This window comes from Protopterus annectens, chromosome 13.part0 (genome assembly GCF_019279795.1).
Source record: "Protopterus annectens isolate FY-2018-M chromosome 13.part0, PAN1.0, whole genome shotgun sequence".
NCBI lineage: Eukaryota > Metazoa > Chordata > Ceratodontiformes > Protopteridae > Protopterus > Protopterus annectens.
In genome coordinates, this window is record NC_056747.1 from 194,430,737 (window position 1) to 194,458,215 (window position 27,479).

General features: G+C 42.5%; 1 protein-coding gene across 1 annotated transcript in view; it reads left to right on the forward strand.

Annotated features, from left to right (window-relative positions):
* Nucleotides 1-27,479, forward strand: part of SUGP1 (SURP and G-patch domain containing 1) — a 397,363-nt gene that overhangs the window by 212,681 nt on the left and 157,203 nt on the right. Inside the window, exon 7 of the mRNA XM_044054782.1 lies at nt 22,224-22,401. Coding sequence (XP_043910717.1) covers nt 22,224-22,401 — 178 coding nt within the window. The remainder of the gene's footprint in view (nt 1-22,223; nt 22,402-27,479) is intronic.

The following is a 27,479-nucleotide window of genomic DNA, read 5'->3' on the forward strand; positions in this document are numbered from 1 at the left end:
ACATCTACATTTATGTTAAGTGTACACAACTGTACTTTTTCAGGACTATTCATTGGCCTCTCACAAGCTTTGCAAAGACTTTAAGGGTATATTCCATTTGAGACCTCCTATAAAAGAGCCAACACCCCTTGTCAGACTTAAATTTAGTTTTGGAAGCCTTGTCAAAACCTCTGTTTGAACCAGAAGCATCTGCAGAGTTTAATTTTTTTGTCATGAAGATTGTTAGTGGCTGTTAGTTCTGCCAAGAGGGTAACAGAACTCAGTGCCTTGTCTTCAGTTTTGCTATACATAGTATTTCATAAGGATAGGGTTATTCTTACAACTAATCCTTCCTTTCTTCCAAAGGTGGCCTCCAAAACCAGCTCTTGGCAGCCCACACACCATCCAGTCTTTCCAAGTTACCAAAACAAAGGTGAATCCTGGGACCTCTCTTGTTTGGTATATATTTCTTGGAGGTACAGGCCAACACGGAAGGACTGTGGCTGACCAAGTTTGCAGAGGACTGCAAACTAGGCGCCATAATCGACTCTCCATCCGACAAGCATCCTACAAAAGGGCCTCATAGAAACAGACAACTGGTGCCAGAGCCATGGCCTCAAGCTAAACGCCAAAAAGTGTATAGTCATCCCCTTTGGCAAAAACAAAGTGCCCACAAATTACCACATAGGTGGTAATCCATTAAGTACCGAAGAAGTAATTAGGGACCTGGGGACCCAAGTTGATAGCAATCTCTCATTTGAAAACCACGTGGCCAAAGTGGTTAGAAAAACATTTTATATAGCCCACCTAATCATGAAGGGATTCACATGTAGATCAGGGGAGGTCATCGTGCCTCTTTACTCATCCCTCATCAGGCCCATAATTGAGTACAATGCCCCTTTTGGGATGTACCTTACCAGACACCTGCAGCAACTGGAAAGACCCCAAAAGTACCTCCAAGAGGATCAAAGGGCTCAAACAGATGCCATATGCTGCCCGGTTAAAGAAACTCCAGCTCTACTCAGTGGCATACCGCCTACTCAGAGGCGATCTGTGCCTGACGTATAAAGCCATGTCCAACCCAGAATTAATGGACATGCTGCACCTCAGAAAATCCAAATCCCATCGAGCTCCGCGCTCGAGACTTTAACCTCAGCACTGAAATAAATAGGACACGCTGGAGGGACAGATTCATAACCCAGAGGGTCCCTTCACTCTGGAATAAAATCCCAGTCCAGGTTAGGCAGAGTCCCTCATTAACTCTCTTCAAGAGGAATCTTGATGAATGGATGGGAGGTCGTAGGTTTACCCCGGGCATCACTTCTGTGTCACTGTTAGAGGCACGGTATACTAACCTCGAAAAAGGGCATAGCAAAATTCATTTAAAATGGGTGGCGAAAGCCAAACACACACTGGCTAGGCTTATAAATGCCCTAGGGCAGATAGCCTAATATGAACCTATGAATACACTTTAGATAAATTAGATGTCCATAAGGTACTTTGCTTTTATAAGCAATTGTTCATCTGTTTTGCCCAACAGGTTTGGCATTAAAGTTTCTAAGAGTTCTCTGTCCAGATGGATGCCGGTTTCTCCTTTATTTATGCTTCCAGGAATAGATCATTGCCAGTTACGCCGAGGGCTTACTCCAGGCACAGATCGCCTCTGAGTAGGCGGTATGCCACTGAGTAGAGCTGGAGTTTCTTTACAGCACGCTGTCCTTAGATGAGATTTGTTAAGCTGCTACTTGGTCTTCGACTCATACTTTCATACCTTCATCAAACATTACAAATTGGACTGCATCTCCAGAGCCTGGGCTTCCTTTGGGGCATGCATCCCTCCTATAATGCTAGACCCAGGAGGATGTGTTGAATGCTGTCCTGCAGTTATCCTAATACCCAGTAGTCAGTCCCAAAAACAAAACAAAACAAAAAAAAATGGATAAATTGTATGAGGTACCCCAGGCTAATGTATTTCTTTTTTGTTACCTTAGATCTGACCCAGCTGCCATTTCAGCCGCATCTATTGCTGGCAACCTTTGCTTTGTGACAAAGAATGTAAAATGCTGGACCATTTAGGTGAGGATATTTTCTTCTTCCACTTTGGTGTTCAGAATACTGAATTAGCAGGCATTCATGTGTACATTTATGCTTTCTTATATTGGCAGTATGAGGGAATTGGTTTCCACTCTTTCTGTAGAAGAAAGTTCTTTTTGAAGTAAACTGTTTCAACCCCCTATCTCAGTTAAATAAGCATACGTTGAATACTATGCATCATTGTGCATATAATGTATCTAGGACTGCTGACAATGCAACAGTGCTGAGAAGGCATGTTTTAATATGTAATCAAAAGTTTGCTGATGAGGGAAAGTCTGAAGTCTTACTTTCTGGTTTAGATAAGGCGGTATTGTTTGGCTTTTCTGCTATCCAGGCTCTTAAACAGTATAATGAAAGAGGGAAATTGATTCAGTTAGTTTCTAAGATCTTTTGTGTACCACAATACAAATATTATAGTCCTTCCTCTTGCCCAGAAAAAGCCAAATAAACAAAACCAGTTTTTTCTATCAAACAAAATTAAAAAAAAAAAAAAAGATGGCCAGAAGGTGGTAACAAACTTTTTTTTTTCCAGAAAGAGGCTGACCAGCAGTACAGAATAACTATGCCGGCATTCTTTGGCCTCTTTCCTCTCCTCCAACCAGTATCTGAAAACCACCAAAATATAATGAAAACCAAACACAAACAGGATGAAGCACACCAGGATCCACAACAATGTTTTTATTAAGCGCTTTCGTTTTCTGAATATAAAAACGTCTTCATAATAAAATGGTAACAAAAAGCTGACCCTGTATATACACACTCTTGCCCCTACTTAACATAATTAATCAATTACATCACTAATAATTGGCTAAAAGAAATACAGCTCTCAAAATGCAGGTAACAGATAAATATATGCATATAATAAGTTTTATTTACAACTATACAAACTGTAAAAATGCATATGAATTTATATATAAATTGCAAACAATTAATTTAAAATGCATATAAATAATTTACTATAAAAATTCCTTAAACACTCAATATGGGTAATATATTTGTTTATTTACATATAGCCTTCAGCTTTAAGCCTAAGGATCGAACTTATGGATAGACTACTGTTTACACTGGGTTGTTGTGTGGCATTAGTTCTCAATTGCCACTTTAATTCCCTTGATTCTAAATAATCATTCATTGGCCCCCCTCTATCACCCAATGTTACTTGTTCTAATACTGTAAACTTAAAATGTCCCTCATTTTTTAAAACATGTACTGCCAAAACATTCTTAGTCGTGTTTCTTAATATCATAAAAATGGTGGTAAACTCTACTTCTAAGGGCATTCATTGTCTTCCCTATGTAAAAACTTGGACACTTAGTACAGAGGGCAAAATAAACTACTGCCTTACTACTACAGGAAAAATTCTTTGTGTACATGTTTTTACCATAATTAGGTATATGAATCTCAGTGCCTTCTATAATGTATTGACATTGGAGACAAAAAACACACTTAAACATGCCACCTACTTGTGAATAAATTTTTTGTGATCTTTCAAGCATGTTTTTAAAAGTAGTATCCTTCTTGTATACAATATTAGGAAGTGTCCCCACTAAATCTAAATAGTCTTTACTAGTGGTGAACAAATTCCAGTTGCGTTGAATTATTTGACTCATACCCATAAACTGCTTATTATATTTAAAAATTGCTGATTTATTAAATATATTAGTCTCCGACCTGGAGTCAACTTACTGTAAAACAACTCCTTTTCCAAATAATGGGAGAAAAATGGCCCATCTCCCTCTTGGTAACAACCTCCTGTAAAAAGTTCGTCCACAAAAACATCGGGTTAACCTCTTCTTATAAGCATCCCTTTAAGAACTTGAATTTTTAAATATAATAAGCAGTTTATGGGTATTAGTCACATAGTTCAATGCAACTGGAATTTGTTTACCACTAATAGGCTATTTAGATTTAGTGGGGACACTCCCTAATATTGTATACAAGAAGGATACCACTTTTAAAAACATGCTTGAAAGATCACAAAAAATGTATTCACAAGTAGGTGACGTGTTTAAGTGTAGTTTTTGTCTCCAATGTCAATACATTATAGAAGCACTGAGATTCATATACCTAATTATGGTAAACATGTACACAAAAAGAAATCTTCCTGTAGTAGTAAGACAGTAGTTTATTTTGCCCTCTGTATTAAGTGCCCAAGTTTTTATATAGGGAAGACCATTAATGCCCTTATAAGTAGAGTTTACCAGCATTTTTATGATATTAAGAAACATGACTTGAAGAATGTTTTGACAGTACATGTTTTAAAAAATGAGGGACATAGTTTTAAGTTTACAGTATTAGAACAAGTGACATTGGGTGATAGAGGGGGGCCACTGAATGATGATTTAGAATCAAGGGAATTAAAGTGGCAATTGAGAACTAATGCCACACAACAACCCGGTGTAAATAGTAGTCTATCCATAAGTTCTATCCTTAGGCTTAAAGGATTAGAGAATTTCTTAATTACCCATATTGAGTGTTTTAAGAAATTTTTATAGTAAACTATATGTATTTTAAATGAATTTTTTGCAATTTATATATAAATTCATATGCGTTTTTACAATTTGTATAGTTGTAATTAATACGTATTATATGCATATATTTATCTGTTACCTGCATTTTGAGAGCTGTATTTCTTTTAGCTAATTATTAATGATGTAATTGATTAATTATGTTAAGTAGGGGCAAGGGTGTGTGTGTATATGTATATGTATATATATATATATATATATATATATATATATATAAACCTTTTACCATTTTATTCTGAAGAAGTTTTTATTTAGAAAACGAAAGCGCTTAATAAACACATGGTTGTGGATCCTGGTGTGCTTCATCCTGTTTGTGGTCCTTAACTTTCCACTTTGGCAAAAGATTGTTTCAGATTCTGGGTGTTAAGTGGTGTAAAAGGTCACAGATGGCACTGAAAACGGAATGTTTTGCTCGGGTTCTTCAGTCTTTACACACCCAAGAGTCATAGAACCAGTGCTGAAAGGGAAAAGGATTTTATTCCAGAATGTTTTGGGTACCATAAAAGGAGGCCTGTTGGAGACCAGAACTCGAGCTGTCATTTCTAAATCTGTATGTGAAAGTTCCAAAGTTCAAAATGTTGACCTTGCAGATCCTGTTACCCACCATTCCTCCCATGAGTTACCTCATAGCTCAAAATCTAAAAGATGCTTATTACCACATTCCCATATCTGTAGACTTCAGGAAATTTCTGTTCTGAGTCACATTATCAGATGTTCGTGTTTCACTGTTGCAGTCTTGACTTGGGGGTCCTGCCGTGGAAGCCTTGGCCGGCCTGACTACCAGAGACACTTTATCCTTCCTTCAGGAGCCATTGAATGCTGCATCTGTTGATACTACGTTTGGGTATAAAGGGATTTGGATGGTTGCATGATCTCAGTTCTTTCTTGCCGTCGGAGCCCAAAGCAGAGTTCCAGTCAGTACATCAGTCAGTCTACACCAGAGAAGGAAGACACCTAAAAGCTATGTACCCCATTGGGGAACCTTTAATGTGCCTTTTGACTAATGTCAGAGAAAGTTAATTTTCTTCTGTGTGGCAAGCCGATACCACGCCAGGAATTTCATTCTTTTTGTGTGACCTTTTTGGGGCTGGAACATGACTTTCCCAATTGTCAGTTTTTTGTTGCTTTAAAAGCAGAACTATAAAGTGTAGGGCATGTATTCTAGCTGAACATCTGGGTGAGTCATCACGCCATTCTCATATTATGTTGTCCACCAATCGAGCTGAAGTAGATCTCCCTAGGCAGAAAAAGGAAAAGCACTTCAGGTTTAGGGCCTCGGATGATGCTTGCTTCCCACTGGCCAGTTCTCCTAGGCTTGTCATTGTTGAAGGTGAAGCAGCTTCGCAGCACCCTTCCGCAACAGAGGTGGTGGCACAGGCTTCTATAGAGACCCATTTGGAGTCCGATGTGCTTCTGATCCTTCCTCTTCCTTTCAAGTCAAAGCACTCAGGTTGTTGGTTGAGTTTGGGACCATTACTGAGGCTTAGCCTTCCAGTGGCCGTTTAAAGACAGAGGGCTCTTCAGGTCATTAAGTGATTTTTTTCGGCTTACCACTCTTGGGATACGGTTGTCCTTCTGGCTGCAGAGTTCAGCTTTAGACCAAAACAGAAGTCTGCTCACAAAAAACCTGATCCTTCCCTGTCCTCAGCTTAGGCCTACTGGCGCCTGTTGTCAGGCCTGCTAGCAAGACCTTGTGAGGTTGTCTGAGGATTTGACCTCCTTTGTTAAATCCAGATGCTTTCTTCTCCCTGAGCCCCTCCCCCCCGGTAAAAGAAAAAGGGACGCCCCTACAGAAGAATTTTCTGATTCTTTGGACTTGGATGATGATTTTGATCAGGAGATAGGAAGCTCAGGATTACCCCAATCCAAGAAGAAGATTAGAGAATTTCTTAATCTCCTTGAGCACAAGCTATTTGCCATAGCTCCCATCTTAGAGGTGGTAAGGGATGTCTTCCCGGATTCTTCCTTGCAACCAGACTTTCTGCCCCACCACTTCTTGAAAACCTCACAGATTTTACAGAGTTCTAGATTCCCACAAGCACTTTAAGAACCCTATGGCAGACCCTGAGGTTGTGAATCCAGGCCGTAATGGAGCAAATGCTAGCAGTACCGAAAATTCCTTGCCTACTGATAAAGAAAGCAGAGATTTGGAGAGAGAGTCTACACCTCTGCTACCTGCATCATGCCAGGTTTGAATTGCCATTTTCATATGGTCAGGTACCAGGAAACTATACTTGAGCAGATGAAACAAAATTGATGGGCATTAAAAACAAGGGCTTCTCAAAGGAATTAATGCATCTCTGCAACTCCTGCTCTCAGGTGGCTAAACATGGTCTACACTGAAACTATGATGCCTTGGAAGCCTCCAGAAAGGGAGTAGCCCTAGGTTCTGTCATCAGAAGTCATGTCTGTCTGAGGGAGCAGTCCCTTCCAGAATATGTTGAATCCAGTCTTCTTGATGCCGTTTTTTCTCTCTTCTGTCCTAAGGCTGAAGCTGTTCTTAAGAAAATGAAGGATAAGGCCAAGTCTGTGCTAACTTTCAAAGACTTTCTTCTGGTCCAACTGCCTCGTTTTCTGCAGAAACTAACATATCAAACATTGGTGCTTTCCAGCCACCCCCACCCCAGTCTAAGCCTAGGCAAAGGAAACCCTGTAGGGAAAGGGAGCCAAAGATGGAAACAATGGCCCAGAAAATGGCAGACATTCCAGTTGACCTGGGGATCACGTTTCCAGGTCCCTGGTAGGGAGCAACCCTGACTCTTGCATGGTACTTTCCTAGCCCCACCCAGGCTGGGGGGGGGGGACCATCGCTATTCCACAGGAACTGAGCTTTCATTACCAAGGGCAAGTGGGTGCTAAACATTGTTCTAAAGAGTTTCAAATTCAGTCAGCCATTGATTCACTCAGCTTCCTAGACATTCTTACAAGCCACAAGTCTGAGGTCTTGACCCAGATGGAGATGCTGTATGCCCAAGGCTGTGTAGAGCCTGTACAAGAGCACTTGCAATGAAAAGGTTTTTTACTCGAGACTCTCTTGTACCCAGAAAAGAAGGTACCTGGAGGTCAATTCTGGACCTGTCAGTGCTCAACCAGTTCTTACAGGTTCCGAAGTTCAGGATGCTAACTCTTCAAAAACTACTGTCCGTGATCTCCCCTAAAGTCTTCATGGTTACTCTCCACCTAAAAGATGCTTATCTCCATATTCCTATAGAGGAATAACACAGAAGCGTCTTAAACTTCAGAGCAGGTATCGGGCACTGTCAATTCTGTGCTCTGCCCTTTGGCTTGTTTCCTGCTCCCAGGGTCTTCACAAAATGCTTAGTCCTGTGATTGTCTTCTGCAGGACAAAGAGAATTCAGATCTACCCTTACTTGGATGATTGCCTCATTCAGGCAGCAAAGCTAGAAAAACTTTGAGCAGACCTACTGTACACCCAAAATCATCTAGCCTCTGTGGGGTTCACCATCAGTGCATAAAAATCTGACAGACTTCACAAACAGGATTGCATTTCTATGGGCTCTGCTGGACTCAGCTCTTTAGAAGGCCTTCTTACATCCAGGCAAGGTCACCTTCCTGACCCTGTGTTTCAAAAAACTGTTGGTCAGGAATTACCTCACACCCGGGGAGAATCTTAGGGCCCTGGGTTACATGGCCTCTTTCTTTCTTATGATTCCCCCTGGTCAGACTGCACATTAGAAAGCTAAAGTGGTACCTCAAAGGTGTGTGGTGCCAACTTTCACAGTCTCTCACTTTTAAGATAAAACTGCTTCCTTGCCTCAGGAGGGAGTTTGCCTGATCAGCCCAAACATGTTTCCTTAATCTGGACCTCCCTTTCAAGTTCATCCCTGACGACATATGCATCAGAAATAGCCTGTGGAGCCCACTTCAGCTGCTTCCAGACTCGAGGCAGATGGGACTCCAAGTTTAAAAACAAGCCTGTAAATCTAAAAGAACTTATGGCAGTTCAAAAAGGCCTGATTGCTTTCTGAAAGAAATGTCAACCTGACGTCGTCCTGGTGAATATCACAGTTATGTGGTACATAAGTGGACTGGTTCCCCTTATACTCCTCATTGCTGCTTAGCCATGGGTGTTTGGGAAGTGGCACACTCCTTAGGGCTGCACCTCATGGCACAGTATTTACTGGGAGAACGTAGTCAGCTAGTGGATCATCTCAGCAGGAGCCTGTCAGACCCCCATGAGTTGCAGCTGCATTGGGAAATGTTTCTCAGCATAGCCAAAAAATAGTGTGTACCACTTAGACCATTTTGCCACCAAAGAAAATGCTTACTTGAAAGATTTTTGCTCTAGGAAGAAAAATAAGTCTTCTTGGAAGGCTGGTGCCTTTTCTTTTCCTTAGACATGTCTTTTCCTTTCTGACTTCCCCCAATGCCCCTGCTCCCCAGGGCTATTGCTAAAAATAAGGGAAGAGGGACCAAGAGTAATTCTGATAGCTCCAGATTGATTGATGCAGCACAGATACCCTCTGTTACTCAAACTAACCAGTATGGAACTCTGGCAATTGCCATAGAGTGTCGACCTACTAATATAGGACTGGAGCAAGATATATACCCCAACCTGCAAGCAATCGGATTGTCAGCAGGGATGATACTTTGATCCCATGGAAGAGGTCACTCCTTGACAAACAGGTCCTGGACATTCCTAAAAGGCCAGAAAACCTAACACTAAGAAGGCTTACTCCACCAAATGGAAAAGATTTACCTTTTGATGCAGACAAAAGAGGGAAACCCTTGTCTGACTGATTCCTTTCATCCGGTCATGTTTGTCCAGCCTGTTTGAAAAAGGTCTCTCATACTTCTCCATTAAAATCCATGCTTCAGCTGTATCTGCCTTCTCAGCCTCCACTCTTTCAACACCCTCTCATGAAGCAGTTTCTGAGAGTTGATGTTCACATTATTCTTCCCAGAAACCCTCCAGTTCCACTCCGGGACCTCCGTTTACGTCTGGAGAAACGTACCCTTCCACCCTAGGAACCAGTGGCTTCTGCTGAGATGAAATTTTTGATGTAGAAATCCACCTTCCTACTAGCCATTACCTCCGCCAGAAGGATGCCTGAGCTTCAGGCCCATGTGTGAGGAGCCCGTCATTTTCTACTCAGTGTGTCGCTCAGGACCAACCCTACCTTTATGCCCAAGATGGTAATGGAGACGACTTTAAATCAAACCATACACTTGCCTACTTACTTCCTAACCTCCTAAAACAAAGGAGAAAGGATCCTTCTTTTTGGATGTGCATTGGCAACTGTATTACTACTTTGATTAGAACAGTGTCAGAATATCAGACCACCTGTTTGTGGCTTTTGCCAATACCTCTTCGTTTCTAAATGGATCTCCCACTGTATCTTCTTTTACTACAGCCATCATGGTAAGAAGCCTCCTGATGCTACAAGGCTATGTTAACTAGGGCTACTCCTTACCTCTCTTGATTTTTTTAAGGAGGTGGCCACTAAGGACATCTTGGAAGCAGCTACTTGGTCCTCTGTGTACACCTTCACAAAACATTACCATCTTCCTATCTTTTCAAAATCCAGAGCAGGATTTGCCACTGCCATTTTTCAGGGCATTCTTACCTCTCCTTAAATCGTCCATCCATCTTTCTTTCAGCTTTGGGAATCATCCCACAAGTTGAGACTGCAGCAGTGAAACCTGATGAACATGGTACAATTGAGTAAATGTAGATGTTTGAGTGCATTCACTGTTGCAGTATTATTTCTCTCCCTCCTTCCTCTCTGATCTACTGGATGGGCTAGGACATCCACCCTCTAAGTTTGAGTGATCCCCTCCCCTTCCTCCTCCTCAACTATTCTGGAATCAAAGGTCTCAGACCTTTGACCTCTGAGACATTCTGGGGGGCAACCACTTTGTGGGGGCAAAAAGGTACTGTGGTCATGGTGCCTGCCGACACCCTTTATACATAGGTTATTATCGTTATCATAGGTTATTGTGAACTGAATAGCATTCACATCTTTCCTTATTTAGATGATTTTTTGTACCTTTGTAAAGTCTTTATCTAGATGTCAAAAGTCATTATCTTTGAATATGTCTCTCTTGACCAATCTGTGCTTCCAGATAAATATTGCAAAATCCTCCTTGATTCTGTCTCCCAGGTTTGTGTTTCTGGGTCGTCTTGTAGATACTTCTCTTCAGAAGGTAGTTTTGACACAAGAAGATTTTTTTATCTGGAATTTTTTCTGAGTTTTTCAACTCTGTCTCTGAATTCTGCAAGAGAATTCCTCTGGGTACTAGAGTTCACAGCTTATGTGATTCTCTTGATTGCTCTAGACAGTTTACACATGAGAAGGGTGCAGTGGTTTCTAAAAAGACATGGACCCCAGCATTTGCTTTCTGTGGAGTATCACATTACAGTCTTGGGTTTTATAAAATGGGAACTCCATTGCTGGAGACATCAAATTTAATTGAACTCGTCTCTCCTTCCCTCCTCAGACCCCAAGCCAGTCTCTCACCCTAGTCTTATCAGATTTTGCTTGAGGAGCACTTTTTATGATGGGTAAAAGTGCAAGACCTCTGGAGTTCTTCAGACAGACCACAGCATTTAAACATGAGAGTTTTTTTTTTTATCCATGCCTTAAAGACTGTCCCTCACCTGTTGTCCACAGTAGCTCACTTGATTACATACAATACCACATTCATATTGTACATTAACAAGTCGGGAAATACAAGGCCCTTACCCCCTTTGCGGACTGGCATTGATGATTTGGGAGTTAGCTGTTTAAAATTTGTTAACCTTCCAAGCATCTTACATTCTGTCAGAGCAAAATATAGTGGCCATCAAGCTGAGCAGGTCTAGGAAAGGTGCCCATGAATGGAAATTGAATGATGGGGGTCTTCCCGGAACTGATCCAGTTGTGGGGCGTACCTTAGAACTGTTCGCCTTCTTTCAGAAAGAGAACTAAGCGCATTTTCTTCCAGGGCTCCTTGCAAGCAGGCCCGGGAATTTAAGGTGGGTTGTTCTGAGTCGGTTTCTTGTGGTGTGTGGTTATTTCTGCACTGTTAAGGCACATGATGGCTACCTCTCCATCGTATTTGGTTTGGCCATTTCTGAAGCTATGTCTTGGTGGGAGCATGTCACTGTCTTTGGAGGATTTTAACCATATTTCAGAGAGTTCTAGTATATGGAGGTGGTGGGTCTGAAACGAGGCATGAAGTCCACTAGTTTTATGTGGGTGTGGTGGGTCTGAATCGAAGCACAAGGTTCACTAGTTTTACGTGGGGGTGGTGGGTCTGAATCGAAGCACGAGGTTCCCACTAGTTTTACGTGGGGAGTGGTGGGTCTGAATCCAGGCATGAAGCCCCCACTAGTTTTACATAGGGAGGGGATCTGAATCCAGGCATGCAGTTCACTGGTTTTATGTGGGGAGGGGGGGGTCTGAATCCAGGCTTGAAGTATACTAGTTTTATATGGGGGGGGGCTTTGAATGCAGGCAGGAAGTTCACTGGTTTTAATACAGATGCTGCATGCATTTATGTTGTATATCTTGATGCCTGAGGAAACTGCTTTGGTAGGGTTTTGCTTGTGTTTTAGAGTGGCCTTGCATACATTTGTTTGATAACTATTTGGATGTGTTGTGGGTTGTTTGGTTGGATGGGGATGTTCTTCGTGTTTTCACTGTTGCAGTCATTACATTTGGGTAATCTGCTGGCAGGTTGCCCTCAGTCGGCCTGAATAACAAAGTCTTTGGTCCTGCGTTGGTTGCAGTCTCCTCTTCCATGACTTCAGGTCATCAGGGGTATAAAACATGCAGCCGACGCCATTTTAATCTCTTTCTTGCCGCACGGTGCCCGAAGCAGAAGCAGTTCGCAAGTGCCTGTCGGTTGACTCCTGAAATTTTCATTTTTGAGTTTCAGAACCAAAGTCTTCAAACTAAAGCTAATTACCCCATTGGGGAAACTTTTTCTTGCTCCTTACCGATGTCAGTAAAAGTTAATAATTGTATTACTTGTGGAAAGCAATCCTTGCCTAGGCCCTGATCACAACGTGCCTTGCTGTCGGTTTTGTGCTAAATTTAACCAACGCACTATTAAGCGTCGGTATGTTTTTGCTTTTAAATATTTTGGTTCAAGATTTAACTATCCTGAAATGTCAGTTAACAATCCGACTACTGGAGTTCACAAAAAACGCAAGGAAAAAGAGACAGACCGTCTAAGTCCAAAACCGAAGATGAAGCTTTTCCTAAGCCAATCGCCGATTTGCCGGTACTCAGTGAGGCGCTTTCGCAGCCCCTGATGCCTGCTACTTTTGAATCGCAGGCCTTTACAAAGACCCATTCGGAGTCCGGTATGCCACAAGATTCTGCAAGTATTGAACCCGTGGATGTCTCTCCCTTGGACGGGTCCGGAGCCGCTGAGCAGGCACCAGCTTCTGAGGGTGTTTTCAGGCCTCAACATTAGTATATTAAACAGACGCCATCATCAAAAACAAGGCCAAAACCGACTTCTATGTCTAAAAAAACTGATGCATGAGCCACGTGCTCAGGCTCCTATGCCTAAAAAAGAAATGATCAAAATGGCTGAGGATTTAATTACCTTGATCAGGGGTTCTGGAATTGTCAATTCTGAATATGTTCCTGGACATTCCAAAATTCAAAATGCTGACTTTACAACAGCTACTGCCTATGCTAGGCAAGAATGCCTGGTTGGTAACTCTAGACTTAAGAGGCATACCTATATATCCCAATAAGGGAATCTTGCATTAGATACCTCAGCTTCAAAGCAGGTTTTTTGCATTACCAATTCTCTGCACTGCCCTTTGGCTTATCTACTGCGCCCAGGATCTTTACAAAGTGCCTGGCACCAGTAATTGCATTTTGCAGACAAAGAAACATTCAAATTTATCCTTACCTGGACGATTGTCTCATTCAGGCAGAGGACAAGGACACACTTCTTCAACATCTGGCGTTTTGTAAAAAGGCTTCTAGCATGCCTAGGGTACACCATAAACGAAAATAAATCACAACTGATACCCTCTCAAATAATTATATTCCTGGGTGCAAGTTTGAATACACCTACCCAGATGGCTTACCTCACGCCAGACAAACAAATTCAATTGACAACATATTTCAAACAAGTGGCAACAAAAACCCTGCTATCTGCAAGACAAATTCTGCAGGCTTTGGGGTTCAAAGCATCCTGCATTCTACTAATTCCATATGCGAGACTGCATATGAGGAAACTTCAATGGTATCTAAAAAGCTTATGGAGTCAACATTGTCACAGCCTAGAAACAATGATTCCTCTCATTCCCTGCCTGCAACAGGAGTTTCTTTGGTGGGCAGAGGCATGTCACCAAAACAAGGGACAGTCATTCACTCTACCCCCTGCCACCCAAACCCTAACTACAGATGCATCAGACTATGCTTGGGGGGCCCATCTGGCAGGGAGATGCATTCAGGGCAAATGGAGCCCAAACCAAATGCATCTACATATTAACCAGAAAGAAATGCTAGCTGTTCAGAATGCTCTGACAGCCTTCAAGGACTTCCTTCATCCAGGACAACTACTGGTAAAGACGGACAACACCACAGTTATGTGGTACATGAACAAGCAGGGGGTATCCACTCCTACCCCCTTTGCAGACTATCCATGGCCTTGTGGAACACAGCCTTGACTTACCAAATACATCTTCAAGCTCAATTCCTGCCAGGAAAGCAAAATACTCTGGCAGACGATCTAAGCAGAAATCTTATGGACCCGCACGAATGGAAACTGGATCCACAAATCCTTAGCATGTTAACACAAAAATGGGGGAACCCAGACATAGTTTTGGGGAGAGGTAACTAGATCAGTTGGACAAATGTTGCACTAGAACTCATCACAAAAAAGCATGGAAAGTGAATGCGCTATCCTTCGGCTGGAAAAACTACCAGTCTATGCCTTTCCCCCTCTGCCTCTGCTCTCTAAGGCCTTACTAAAAGTCAGACAGGAAAAACCAAACATGATTCTAATTGCTCCGGACTGGCCTCGCCAACACTGGTACCCGCATCTAAGGAATATGTCACACCTTCCTCCGTGGTACTTGCCTCAAACACCTCACCTATTGTCTCAGCAGAACTATCAAATTCTGCGCACTCAGCTACAAACTCTGAATCTTGCAGCATGGCTAATCAACTAATTTCACCAACCACATCTCTCAGTAAACCTGTGATGGATGTCATTTTGGAGGCCAGAAGGCCTAGTACTAGAAAATCTTATGCTGATAAATGGAAGAGATTCTGTGCTTGGAACCAAGCACAAGGAATAGACAAAGCCAAGCCCAATATTCCTCAGATTTTGCAATACTTAACTGAGATGCTTCACAAGGACATATATTTTACTTAACTTCTCTCAACTAATCAAATAACCCACTAGAATCGACATAAACAGTAATAGAGAATCCCTTTTAGATTGGATTCTACTAAACAAAATACCTTGCTTATATTTAGCAGGTACCCTTCCTGACTCTCACTAAGTGATCATCAAACTACCTTTCTACTCAAATACAACTGCCACCACCCCCCAAACCCCTGTACTTCAAACAATAAGAAACAAAAAACACTTTAACTTACCAAACTTCTTACAAGCCCTACAGCTCTACAACTGTATTATCTACCCCTAGACGAAGCTATCAAACACTTCAACTCTACCTTCCTAGAGATACTAAACAGGCATGCCCCTGCAAGAACTACCAGAATTAGATCTAAAACAGTTCCATGGCTATCAAGGGAAACAAGGCAAAAAATAAAAGAAAGGAATATAGCCTGGACAGCCTGGAGGTCCAACAAAAACCCAGCAACACAACAAGCATACCAACAGATAAGAAATCTTACTAAGAAACTAGTTATGCAAGATAAAAGAAATTACTTTATCACCCATCAAACCCAACACTCAAACAATCAAAAAAAAAATATGGGCAGGCTTAAATAGGTTACTACACCCTGGAAAAACCACTACTCCACCTCCAACAACAGGCCGAACAAAAGAAAATATAGCTGAATCATTTAACTCATTCTTTACTGAGACTGTACTTGCCCTTGCCCAAAACCAAACCTATTCAAATACTACAAGTGTCCCTCCCAAACCTAACAACTGCCCCACATTTAAGCTACAACCCACTTCAACCTCTTATATAAGAAAACTACTATCCCAACAAAAATCATCTACACTAGGAGCTGATTCCCTCCCCAATGAATTCCTAAAACTAGCAGCTAACGAAATAGCAAAACCAGTCTCAATCCTAATAAACAGATCCATCTCAGAAGGTTCAGTACCATTGATCTGGAAAACTGCCTATATCATACCCCTACACAAAGGAGGTAATTCTTATGACATATCAAACTACAGACCAATAGCAATATTATCCCCACTTGCTAAAATACTAGAAAAATGTATTCACCATCAATTAATGACGCATCTTATTGATCAAGAGCTCATATCTCATACACAGCATGGTTTTCGGCCAGGACATAGCACAACCACAGCCCTGCTAGCATTCATAGATACCATTAACCACAACAGGAATAATGGTAAGCTTTCTTCAGCCCTCTTCCTAGACCTATCAAAGGCCAGGACATAGCACAACCACCGCCCTGCTAGCATTCATAGATACCATTAATCACAACAGGAATAATGGTAAGCTTTCTTCAGCCCTCTTCCTAGACCTATCAAAGGCATTTGATATGGTTAACCATGAAAAACTAATCTGCCATCTAGTAAACCTAGGATTAGATAACTCATCAGTCTCCTGGTTTAAAAACTACCTCAACAATAGACAACCGACATTACTATGGAATAATAACTTGTCTCCACTCCTACCGGTAACACTCGGAGTACCTCGGGGATCTATACTAGGCCCCTTGCTGTTCTCAATCTTTACAAATAATCTTCACTCAATCGCAAAAGGTTCAAGCCTTATTCAATATGCAGATGATTCAACTACAATATGCAACGCCCCCACTTTACAAGACCTCCACAAAAAAAGACGCAGGATAACTTTCACTCAGTGGAAACATGGCTCACTGATAATGGCCTGATACTCAACCCCAAAAAAAACAAGCTACTATTATTTCTTCCCTCAACCACTACTGCCCCCACCTGCACCGTTACTATCCACTCTAATAACGGTACCCCCATATCACCTGAAACCCAAACAAAACTACTAGGTATTACTATTGACAACAAGCTCAAATTTGATGCACTTATCAATCTGGCCATTAAAAATACTAACAAAAAGCTAGGTAGCCTCTACAAACATAAAGCATTCCTAACCCATAATGCTAGAACTACTGTAGCACGCACACACCTTCTCACAACACTACTGTATGCCTCATCCATCCTGATTAACTTATCCAAAACAGAAATCAACAAAATGACAACCTTCTGCAATCAGATAGCCAAATTTGCTAACAGCAGCTCCTCCAGAACACTGCCTAAACCTAAAGCAATTGGGCTGGATGGAACTACCTAACTTACTTATTTATAATCAGCTGGTTACTGCTCACAAGATACTCCATCAACAAAATATATCACCCTCACTAACTAACATTGTCCAACAATACTCCTGTCGTAGGCAACTCCGCTCAACTGACAAATTACTTTTAACTGTTACTAGATCCAACAACCATGCCGGAGACTCCCTTTACTCTTCTTATGTGGCCAAAATCTGGAACTACCTGCCTACATCCTTATCCCTGATTATCTCGCTACCTACATTTAAAAAAGCTATCTACAACTACCTCAACAACAAATGGTTATGTCCCTGTTCAATTCCAGACTAATGCCAGATCCACACCATTACTATCGTAACCATTGTCCTAAACTAGAGTCCTATCTGTTACTTGCATATAAATGTACACCACATCAAAGGTTTGATAACATACACATAACATTGTTTGTCTGAAAAACATAAAACTGTTTAATGACTATTGTTAAATGTATCTGTCTGTAGACTATACCTATTAGTATCTGTTGCTTATACCCATAAGTATCAATAACTAGATACCGTTATGGATCTAGATGAGATATGTACCCAAGTGTCTTTATGTACTGTAAAAATTGTCTCTGGAGTTTTGCTTGGTGTCCTTATGTACTATAAAAATTGTCTCTTTGGAGCTTTTCTCCCCGGGCCTCCACTGAAAATGGACATGTATCCAGCTGGACTATCCCGGTTAACAAATGTAAAATAAAAATACATTTTTCTTCTATAAAAATACATTCCTCTGCCATCTCGGCTCATTACAACACAGAGCCTCCCCTCTTTTTTCATCTCCTGCTAAAACAGTACCTCAGAGGGGCCAAAAATGTAAGGCCTCCTAGAAGAGCGCCAACTCCTGCATGGGACCTCAATTTTGTGCTGGAAAAATTCACCCTACCTCCTTTTGAACCAGCAGCTACTGCAGATATAAAATGTTTTTCTTGAAAGATTGCCTTTCTTTTGGCAGTCACTTCAGCTAGAAGGGTTTCAGAACTACAGGCTCTCATGGCAGTGGAGCCTTTTATTATATTTCACCCAGACAGGGTGGCCCTCAGGACCAATCCTTTTATGCCTAAGGTGGTATCCAGTGTGGCTGTTAACCAGACCATTCACCTGCCAACTTTTTACCCAAATCCACAGAACAGGAGGGAGTGGATTCTGCATTCATTGGATGTACACAGACAACTAAGGTTATACTTAAACAGGACAAAATCTCTAAGAAAGTCTGAGCAACTACTGGTGGCATTTGCTGCAGGATAAGAGGGGGGGTAGGCTATATCAAAGCAGACTATTTCTAAATGGATAAGCCATTGCATTCGTTTCCGCTACTTGCACCATGGTCAACCTGTGCCCAAGGGGATCAGATCCTATTCCACCAGGGCTGCTTCTAATTCAGCCGCTTTTCTCAGCGGGGTCCCTACCAGAGACATTCTAGAAGCTGCTACTTGGAGCTCAGTTCATACGTTCACAAAACATTACCATTTACCTCTCTTTTCTAAATCCAGGGCAGGCTTTGCCACTGCAGTCCTGCAGGGCCTTATAGCTGCTCCTAAAGCTGTTTAGTTCCATCCTCCCATCCATAGCATTAGGATTCTGCCCAAATGTAATGACTGCAACAGTGAAACACGAAGAACATAGTACAGTTGTGTACACTTACCATAAATGTAGATGTTCGAGTGTGTTCACTGTTGCAGTCCGGATTACCCACCCACCAGCCCCTTTTCCTATACCTTTTCTTTCCTTCACTATGCTCAAAAGCCTTTGTGGTGTATTTGCTTTTGGTTGACTGTAACTTTTGTGTGTTCTAAAGTGCATTTATATATTTATGGTTATATATACATATTTTTGCTCCCCATTTGGGGGGCACCTGATATCTGGGGCAAGAAAAACTGATAAAAATGGCATCGGCATTTTTTATACCCCCGACGACCTGACGTCATGGAAGAGAAGACAGCAACCGACGCAGTACCCAAGTCTTTATTCAGGCCAACTGAGGGCAACCTGCCAGCAGATTACCAAAATGTAATGACTGCAACAGTGAATACACTAACATCTACATTTATGGCAAGTGTACACAACTGTACGTTTTGTTTACTCTAAGTGGTGGGTGGCCCTTATTTTGGGTGCAAGTCACCAGCTTTTGCATTTTTTGGTGCACTATAGGTGTTTGGTGAAATTCAACAAGTAAATTGCTTTCTGATTATAGCTCAAGGTTTATTTTAGTGGTTTGGTTTTATCAGAATGATGTTTTTTAAAGGTAACCAGGAGGGTTGTACAGGGAGGAGAAGACCTGGCAGAAGTAATTAAGTGTATTTGTGGGTTGAGTAACACCCTTTGCATGGAGTTGAAGGCTTTGTGACAGCTGATAGGTTGCTATGGTCAGTAGCAGTTTTAAAATGTATAGTATGGCTTAGAGATAATGTAGCATGTTATAGCTGTAGTACATAGGACTGATGTTTTGGTTTGGAAAGCATAGGAGGTTGGTTAATCTAGTGAGTTGCGGAGCTGCTTGTTGAGGGCTATTCTAGTGAAAAGCTGTGTTGAAGTTGATTAGAATTAGATGTGCAAGTTGCACTGCAATGTTTATGGTGAAGGTAGTGATATAAAAGGGTCTGATCAAGCTGTATGTTAAATGGGGGCATAGTTTGAATGAGAATGTAATTTAAACAGGAGCAATTGTGGATGGTTGTTTGGGTGTGTGTGTAAAGGAAATTATGGTGTAGGTGGGAGGGAAGGGGTGCAAAGCATTACTAAAGCTGTTATGCATTAAAAAAAAAAAACAGCAAAACGCATTTGTCAGCGAGTACAGAAACTACATAATTAACACCATTAAATATATTATCAGTATGTTTCCTCCAATAACTGCTCAAAGCAGTATTTCACCCCCAGCTCTACCCATTAGCTAAGTATGGCACCGTTTTCCTCTTTTATGCCGTTTACTCTCCAAACTAGACACTAGAGCAGCAAAGGTCAGCCAAGTACATCCAAGGTTTGTAAAACTTGCAGCTCCGAAAATTGCTAAATCCCTTGCACATATCTTCAGTTTATGATGAACTACTGGCATAGTGCCACCAGCCTTCAAGCACGATATCCTAATTCGCCTACCTTAAAATAAACTCATGCTCCAAGCTTAAAGATTACAGCTCTGTACTGAATCTCTGTGCTATCACAAAGATCTTTGAAAAGTTAATATACCAACAATTTAAACACACAAACGTCTGTGGGTATCTATGCAGTCAACAACATAGCTTCAGAAATTCTTGTACTCTCACAGCAGTTCCATCAGCCACTGACAAATATGTACAATAATATTGGTAATGGTCTCATTACTGCTTCAGTGCTTGATATGATTGAGGCAGTGAACCATAGCCTAATTCTGGAAAAACTACAACGATTTTGGAGAAAAGCCTGTACTTTGGTTCAAATACTGCTTTGCAGGATAGAAAGGGTCAGTATTGGGTCCACTCCTGTTCTTTCTATTTCTCAATGATATTGCTCAAAACCATGCAGATGTACTGTTAGCCAGCAAAACTGAAAATTTTCTGCTTTGTAACAGACTCATTAAAAAAAAAAAGCTCCAAAGCAAATGTTATGCTGTTTGCTTCGACAGAGAAACTACTATCCCTGAATACCTTACAGATAATTGACTTTAAAGGTAACATTATTCCAAATGATACACAGTAGAAATATATGGTGCAATAGTGGACCCCTTTCTAAGTTTCAGTATTCACACACCGTTACCTCCGAAATCCTGGTACAATTAAAATATTGTTAGAGTTGCAAGTCTTTCCCCAGCAGTAAGAATGGCCTTCACTAAAAGTATGCTAATACTCAAAGCAGAATATGCCCTTCTGCTTATAACCATCAGCAATTCACCAATTACCCCCCCAAAAAAGTCCAAGTAGTGGAGAATAAAATAATTTGGTCTCATGGCAGATATGAACTGCCACTGTTGCATAATATACAAAAAAATTGCCTACCCATAACAGAGCCACCTGCCTCTTAAGCAGTTTGCTTTTTAAAGTTCTAATGCTCTGTTATTGCCCTATCATTAAAAGAAAACTCCTGGTAAAGGAATCCCCCCTTAGACCCAGCCAGGAAGACGCATTCAGTCTGGTCAGACCTAAATTTCAAGTTGCCATGGGTGAAAAAGATTTCTCCATTTTAGAGCCTGTAATATGGAACCAACTGCCCACAGAGATAAACAAAAAAAAAACCTCCAGATTGTTGCCATTCTTTAAAAATGATCTTGAGCTTAATTTGTAAAATGAATCTGAATGTGTATTAAGTGATATTGGATAAATGCATGCATTTTATTTCAGTGCATCTATTGCTGCTCTTCTAATCTTAGTATATACAGAAAATAAAAGAAACGATTGTCACACTGTAAAGCCTCTGCTGTAACAGTATAAACTCTTGGTGTTAGTGTGCTTTGTGACTTTTGTCTGTTGACTGCTACGTAATGGAAATAATTATCACTCACCTGTATGTATTGATTTGTTTTCCTATTTGAACAGTTGTACTTCAGTCATGACTGAAAGGGGTTGGCAGACTAGCTCACTTTCCTGATTATTAAACTGAAAAATAAAATAAAGACCTGAAAATAGGGACAAACTTTAAATATTGCTCTTAGAAACTTGGGTTGCTAGAATAAAAGGTTTTGTTTTGACATACATTTCCAGAAGCATATTATGTCTGAAACTCCGATGTCTGTCATTTAGCGACTTCAGTATTCTCTGGTTTTCCAGAATTTCACAAATTTTATGAGAAACACACTAAAAGTATGTGGCAAAATCTGAACATTCTGCAAAAGTCTGCACAGTTGAATGGAGGTTGAGGAAGAAATTGGGTTTGCTGTTAGCAAATTCTGTCTGCAGTGCTGAGAGAGAGAGGAGGTCCCTGCAACTACATTGCCAATTTAGAGCTGCTGGTTGGCCAGAATGAGGTGGAAGCAACTCTTTAAGAAATTATTTAAAAAATGAACATCAGTAACTTAAGTGTTATTTATCAGTCAGTATAGACTCCTGGAGGGTTGGCATGCTTGAGGGTACAGAAATCATTGAACAAGTTTCAAAGATGGTTCTTTTAGCATTTGTCCATTGATGAACACAAACTTACTTTTTCAACATGCATTTCAGATGCAGCAGATGTTCGACATGATCATGAAACACAAGCAAGCCATGGCAGAAATGCAGATTATGTGGGAGAAAGCAATCCGAGACCACCAACATGAGTATGACAGTGATGAGGATGTTGACAATGATCAGGGTACTTGGGAGCATCAGCTGCGGAAGATGGAAATGGAAAAAACACGAGGTGGGTGCACTGACCAAAGAAAAGGCTGCCTGTTCTGTTAAGTAATTGGCATTCTGCAGCTAATGTTCATGTACCAGTTTTTCATATTTAGGTGAATTGTTTCATTAATTTTATACTCCATCTGGCTTCCACTTGAGTGATTTGCTTACCACATTTACATCCTTAGAATGGCATGCTTGTTTAATGCAGTTCTACCCTTTCTTAGAGAAGCATGCTGGCACCTATATGGTTGCAACCTCTCCCACTTTATTCAGAAAAGTCCCTGTTTGGGTAATTGCATCCTTCGAAAAAGACAAATTGCAATGTGAGATTTTAGAACAAAAGAAAATTACCTACGTTTCCTGTAATAGTTGCATAAAAGAATTGTTTTGCACGCAAAACACCTTATGATATGAAAAACAGAGAACTCAAATACTGTAGAAGTGAGCTTTAATTTTAACACCAAAGTAAACTGTAGGCCTTTACGCTAATTGTGGGTATTGTTTGCCCTTCAGAATTGCATGTTTCCCTAAAAAAGTCCCACTCTGGCCATCTTAAACAGTCGAAATCCTAGACAGCTGCTGTTTGTAGATAGTTCTGGATGGCAAAACAGATGCTGTAAGGTTGTGCTGTACCTACGAGGATTTGAACTCTACCATTGCAATGTACTTACCGTTTAACAGGTTCTTGGCACACAGACAGATGCAGTTAACAATATTTGCTTTAAAAATTGCTTGTTTGCCTGATCTGCATTTGGAACTGTAGACTTGCTTAGACTTGGCTGCCTGAACTTAGGAAGAAGTATGGATTTTCTGGCATTTCCTGTGCCATTCATTTTTTTAGGGGAAGGGCTCAAGTTTTTCTTTGTGTTATACCTGTTGGCTGGGGTTAGAGGTGTGATGGTTTCTACTGATATTTCTTTATGAATTATTCCCGTAGTATTCTAGTTTCTGGTGTGATAATTTGTGGAAAATGGTAGAATGTTAAGTTGTCAATCTCGCCTTCGTAATTGCTGGATGGGTTCGGAGCCGAACCTCGGCTCCGACTCTGCCTATACTAAAGCTCGAGAGCTAATTTTACCGGCTCGAGGCAACACTATATCCCATGATGCTAGGCGGTAACTACCCAGATCTCGTTTGCTGCTTACGCTAGCGAGGTTGCTCTTTTTAGCGGCTCACAGGTTAGTGAATATTTTTTTCACAAAATCTTAGTATTTTCCTTAGTTTTTCCCCCTAGTATTCTTTTTAATCTTTTCTAGGCTAGTTTCTGTTAATTTTAATGTTTAGTCCCTATTTTTTATCCTATATCCCTGTCATACTCCCTCCCCTAGGGTTAGGCCTTAGGCCCTTCCGTTTTATTTTAATTTATTCACAGGGATTCTTTGCTGTGTGGGTCTTCCCTCAGTATCCCTGTATCCCTATTTGTTTTAGTGTGTGTGTGTTTTCTCCTAACTTTGGGGTTTCCTTTCGACTTCACTATGTCGAAGGAGACAAAGGTCTCAGGCTTCAAGAAGTGTGACTCGTGCTGTCAGAAGATGTCTCTGACAGACGGTCACACTTCTTGTGTTTATTGCCTGGGACCCCTGCACCTGCAGGACTCTTGCTCAGTGTGCCATGCATTCAGCCCAAGAGTCCTGCAGGAGCGCAGGAATAAATTGATTAGGTTCATAGGTTCATACTAGGCTATCTGCTCGAGGGCATTTACAAGCCTAGCCCATAGTTTTGTGGCTTACGCCACCCCTTTAGTATGGGGAACTATACCCATTATTTTGCTGTGCCTCTGTCGAGCAGTGACACTGAGGTAATCCCTGGGGTATATCTGCGATCTCCCATCCATTGGTCAAGATTTCTCTTGAACAAGGCCAGCGAGGTGCTCTGCCTCACATATACCGGGATTTTGTTCCACAGCATAGGGAGTCTTTGGGTGATGAATCTATCCCTCCAGCACGTCCTATTAATAGCCGTGTCGAGGTTTAAGTCTTCCGCCCTTGTGGCTCTGATGGATCTAGATTTTTTGCGGTGAAGCATATTCATCAAATCTGGGTTTGACATGGCCTTGTATGTTAGGCAAAGGTCACCTCTGAGCAAGCGGTAAGCGACTGAATAGAGCTGGAGTTCTTTCAGTCAGGGAGCATAGGACAGATGTTTGAGACCCTTTATCCTTTTGGTGAGGACCTTTTGTGGCCTCTCCAGCTGCTGCAAGTGTCGGGTCAGATACATTCCGAATGGGGCATTGTACTCAATCATTGGTCTGATGAGTGATGAGTATAGGGAGACTATGACCTCCCTTGATCTAGATGAGAATCCCTTCATGATAAGGTGGGCAATGAAGAAGGTCTTCCTAACTACTTTAGCTACATGGGTGTCGAATGACAGACTACTATCAACCTGGGTCCCCAGGTCCCTGATGACTTCTTCTGTGCTCAGTGGATTGCCACCTATATGGTAGCTAGGGGTAACCTTGTTTTTCCCGAAGGGTATGACTATGCATTTCTTGGCATTTAAGTTTAGGCCATGGCTCTGGCACCAGTTATCCATTTCTGTGAGACCCTTCTGAAGGATATCTGTGTCAGATGTGTTTTCTACTATGGCGCCCAGTTTGCAGTCATCTGCAAACTTTGTCAGCCATAACCCTCCTGTGTTTGCTTGTACTTCGGAAAAGTAGATGCCAAACAAGAGTGGGCCCAGGACTGAGCCCTGTGGTACACCACTTGTGACAGGCTTTGAGTCTGACATGGCGCCAGCAACTCTGACCCTGTGGATTCTAAGGGGCTTGTTAAAGCCCGAAGGTTCCCCGGCTAAGTCCGTGCCGGGGAAGCCTTCGAAACCACCTAAACCGTCGGCTCCGAGTTTTAAGCCCTCTGATGGTGGCTCATCACCTGCGACATTATTGGCTCCGGCTGGAGCCGATACCTCTGTATCGCAGCTACCTGCATCGGCTCCAGCCGGAGCCGATACCTCTAAGACTCTGTCTTCAAAGTCGGCTCCGGCTGGAGCCGACATGTCTACGGCTCCATCGGCTCCATTAACCCTGATGCCCTCAACGCGAAAGAGGTCCAGATCTCCATCTCTGGAGTCCATACATTCGGCTCCGAGGTCACCATTACTCTCGGAGCGGAGCCATTCCTCTCTGTCTTCTAGGCTTTCTGATAATGACCTTGAGAGGGTGGTAAGTAGACTATTAAAGTCTCAGGCACTGGCCCAAATGCTTCATAGCCCGTCTCATCAGACAGCGGCTATGTCCATACAACAGACTATTCCTCCTTCGACTCTACCCCAGTGTTTGGAGCCAGAGCTCCTCGGAGCCGTGACCGTTTTGACGTCGGAGCCGATACCTCCTCCTTCGGCTCCGTTGTCTGCTCTGATCTCATCCATGGTGCCATCCTTGGAGGGATCCGGGCGCTTGGACTCTCTCGCCGGCTCCGAGGGGGCGAGTGGCATCGGACCCTTGTTCGACCCTGTTCTCCCTCTCGGAGCGTCGGCGTTGGTGAGTTCGGCCCCAACATCGGCTTCGGAGCCATCCTTGTCTGTGCCTGCTGGGGTTCCTAGCTCTTCGGAGCGGGAGCTCTCTCGCCTGCCTGACAGGGGTGCCTTTGAGGTCATGAGGAGTGTATTGGCCCCAGTGCCTGCTCTATGGTCAGCTCCATCAGTTCCTCCCACAGTAGTGCCTGCTGATGTCTCTTCCCACTCTCTCGCCCCTGGCCATCGAGACCCAACGCCTCAGGTTTCCCCATTGGAAATATCCTCCTCTTCCGAGGTTTCCCCTGATCCGTCAGGTGAACCCCTGTGTAAGAGGACATGTAAGAGGAAGCATGTGGACTCCCCTGAGTCAGTCGCATCTGATACCAACTTGGATGAGTCGGAAGGATCCCCAAGGTCCCCCTCTGAGGATGTCTCCTTCTCTGACATCCTTGAAATCCTTAAACAGAGGGGAAACTGGTCTTCCCTTAATCCTTCCGAGGACGAGTCGGTTTACCTGGAGGTTTTTGGTTCTCGACCCTCCACCTCCTGGGTGTCTCCGCCCTTCGACCCCCTTATGGAAGTGGTGGCACAGAAGGCGTGGATGGCCCCTGACTCGTTGGAACCCACCCCACGGAGGCCTTCTAAATTTATAACAGCCCCTTCCGATAAGCAGTTTTTATCCAAAGGTGTCCCAGTTGATGCCATGGTGGTGGCCACTAAGAAGGAACTGGCTGATCCTTCAGTACCTATCCATCCACCTAACAAGGAATCTAGGACAATGGATAGGTACGGCAAGTGGATGTTCTCGTCAGCGACCTTTGCCATGCGGTCGCTGAACTACTTATGCCACGTCACCCGTCTTCAAAGAGACATTCTTAAAGAACTGGGTGAGGTCCTACAGGATCCATCAGCTGCTGGGTCTCAGGAAAAGATGAACTCACAGCTAGGAACCCTGAATTCCATTGTCAACTCCTCCATGCAGCTTATTTCATATGCAGCCGATGGAGCGAGTAGAGCCGCAGGCACAGGTGTGGTTTTGAGGCGTCATGCCTGGATGTGGCTTTGTAACTTCGCAGACCCCTTCAAGGCGTCTTTCACTAACTCCCCCTTTGATGGTTCAGCGTTGTTTGGTCCTCAAGTGAAAGATACTTTGACCAGATGCGAACAAGATGGCAAGACTCTTTCTGCCGTAGGAGTCCGTTTTTCTACCCCATATAGACCATATCCTAAGGGTCAAAAGGGTGGAAAAATGTGGTTCCGTAAATCTCAAGGAGTCACGCCTGATGCAAGAGGTCAGTTCACCCCTAGAGGCAGAGGGGCGAACAACAATAACAGATTCCATCCAAGAGGCAGAGGGGGTCCGCAGAACCAGGGTAGCAGAGAAACCCTCTCTGACAAACCCTTCCAGCATCCCTGAGGTGTTGCCCGACTGTCCACCTTCAGAGGCAATCGGGGGAAGATTATCGCTGTACCCACAAGCCTGATTCTCCCACTCAAGACAAATGGGTGCAGTCGATCATATCCAAGGGTTACAAAACCCCCTTTATCCAAACCCCTACCATTCAAATGGGGTCTCTTCCAGACGTTCCACCCAGTCTAAGGGAACAAGCAGCACTAGAAATATCAAAGCTGCTAAAA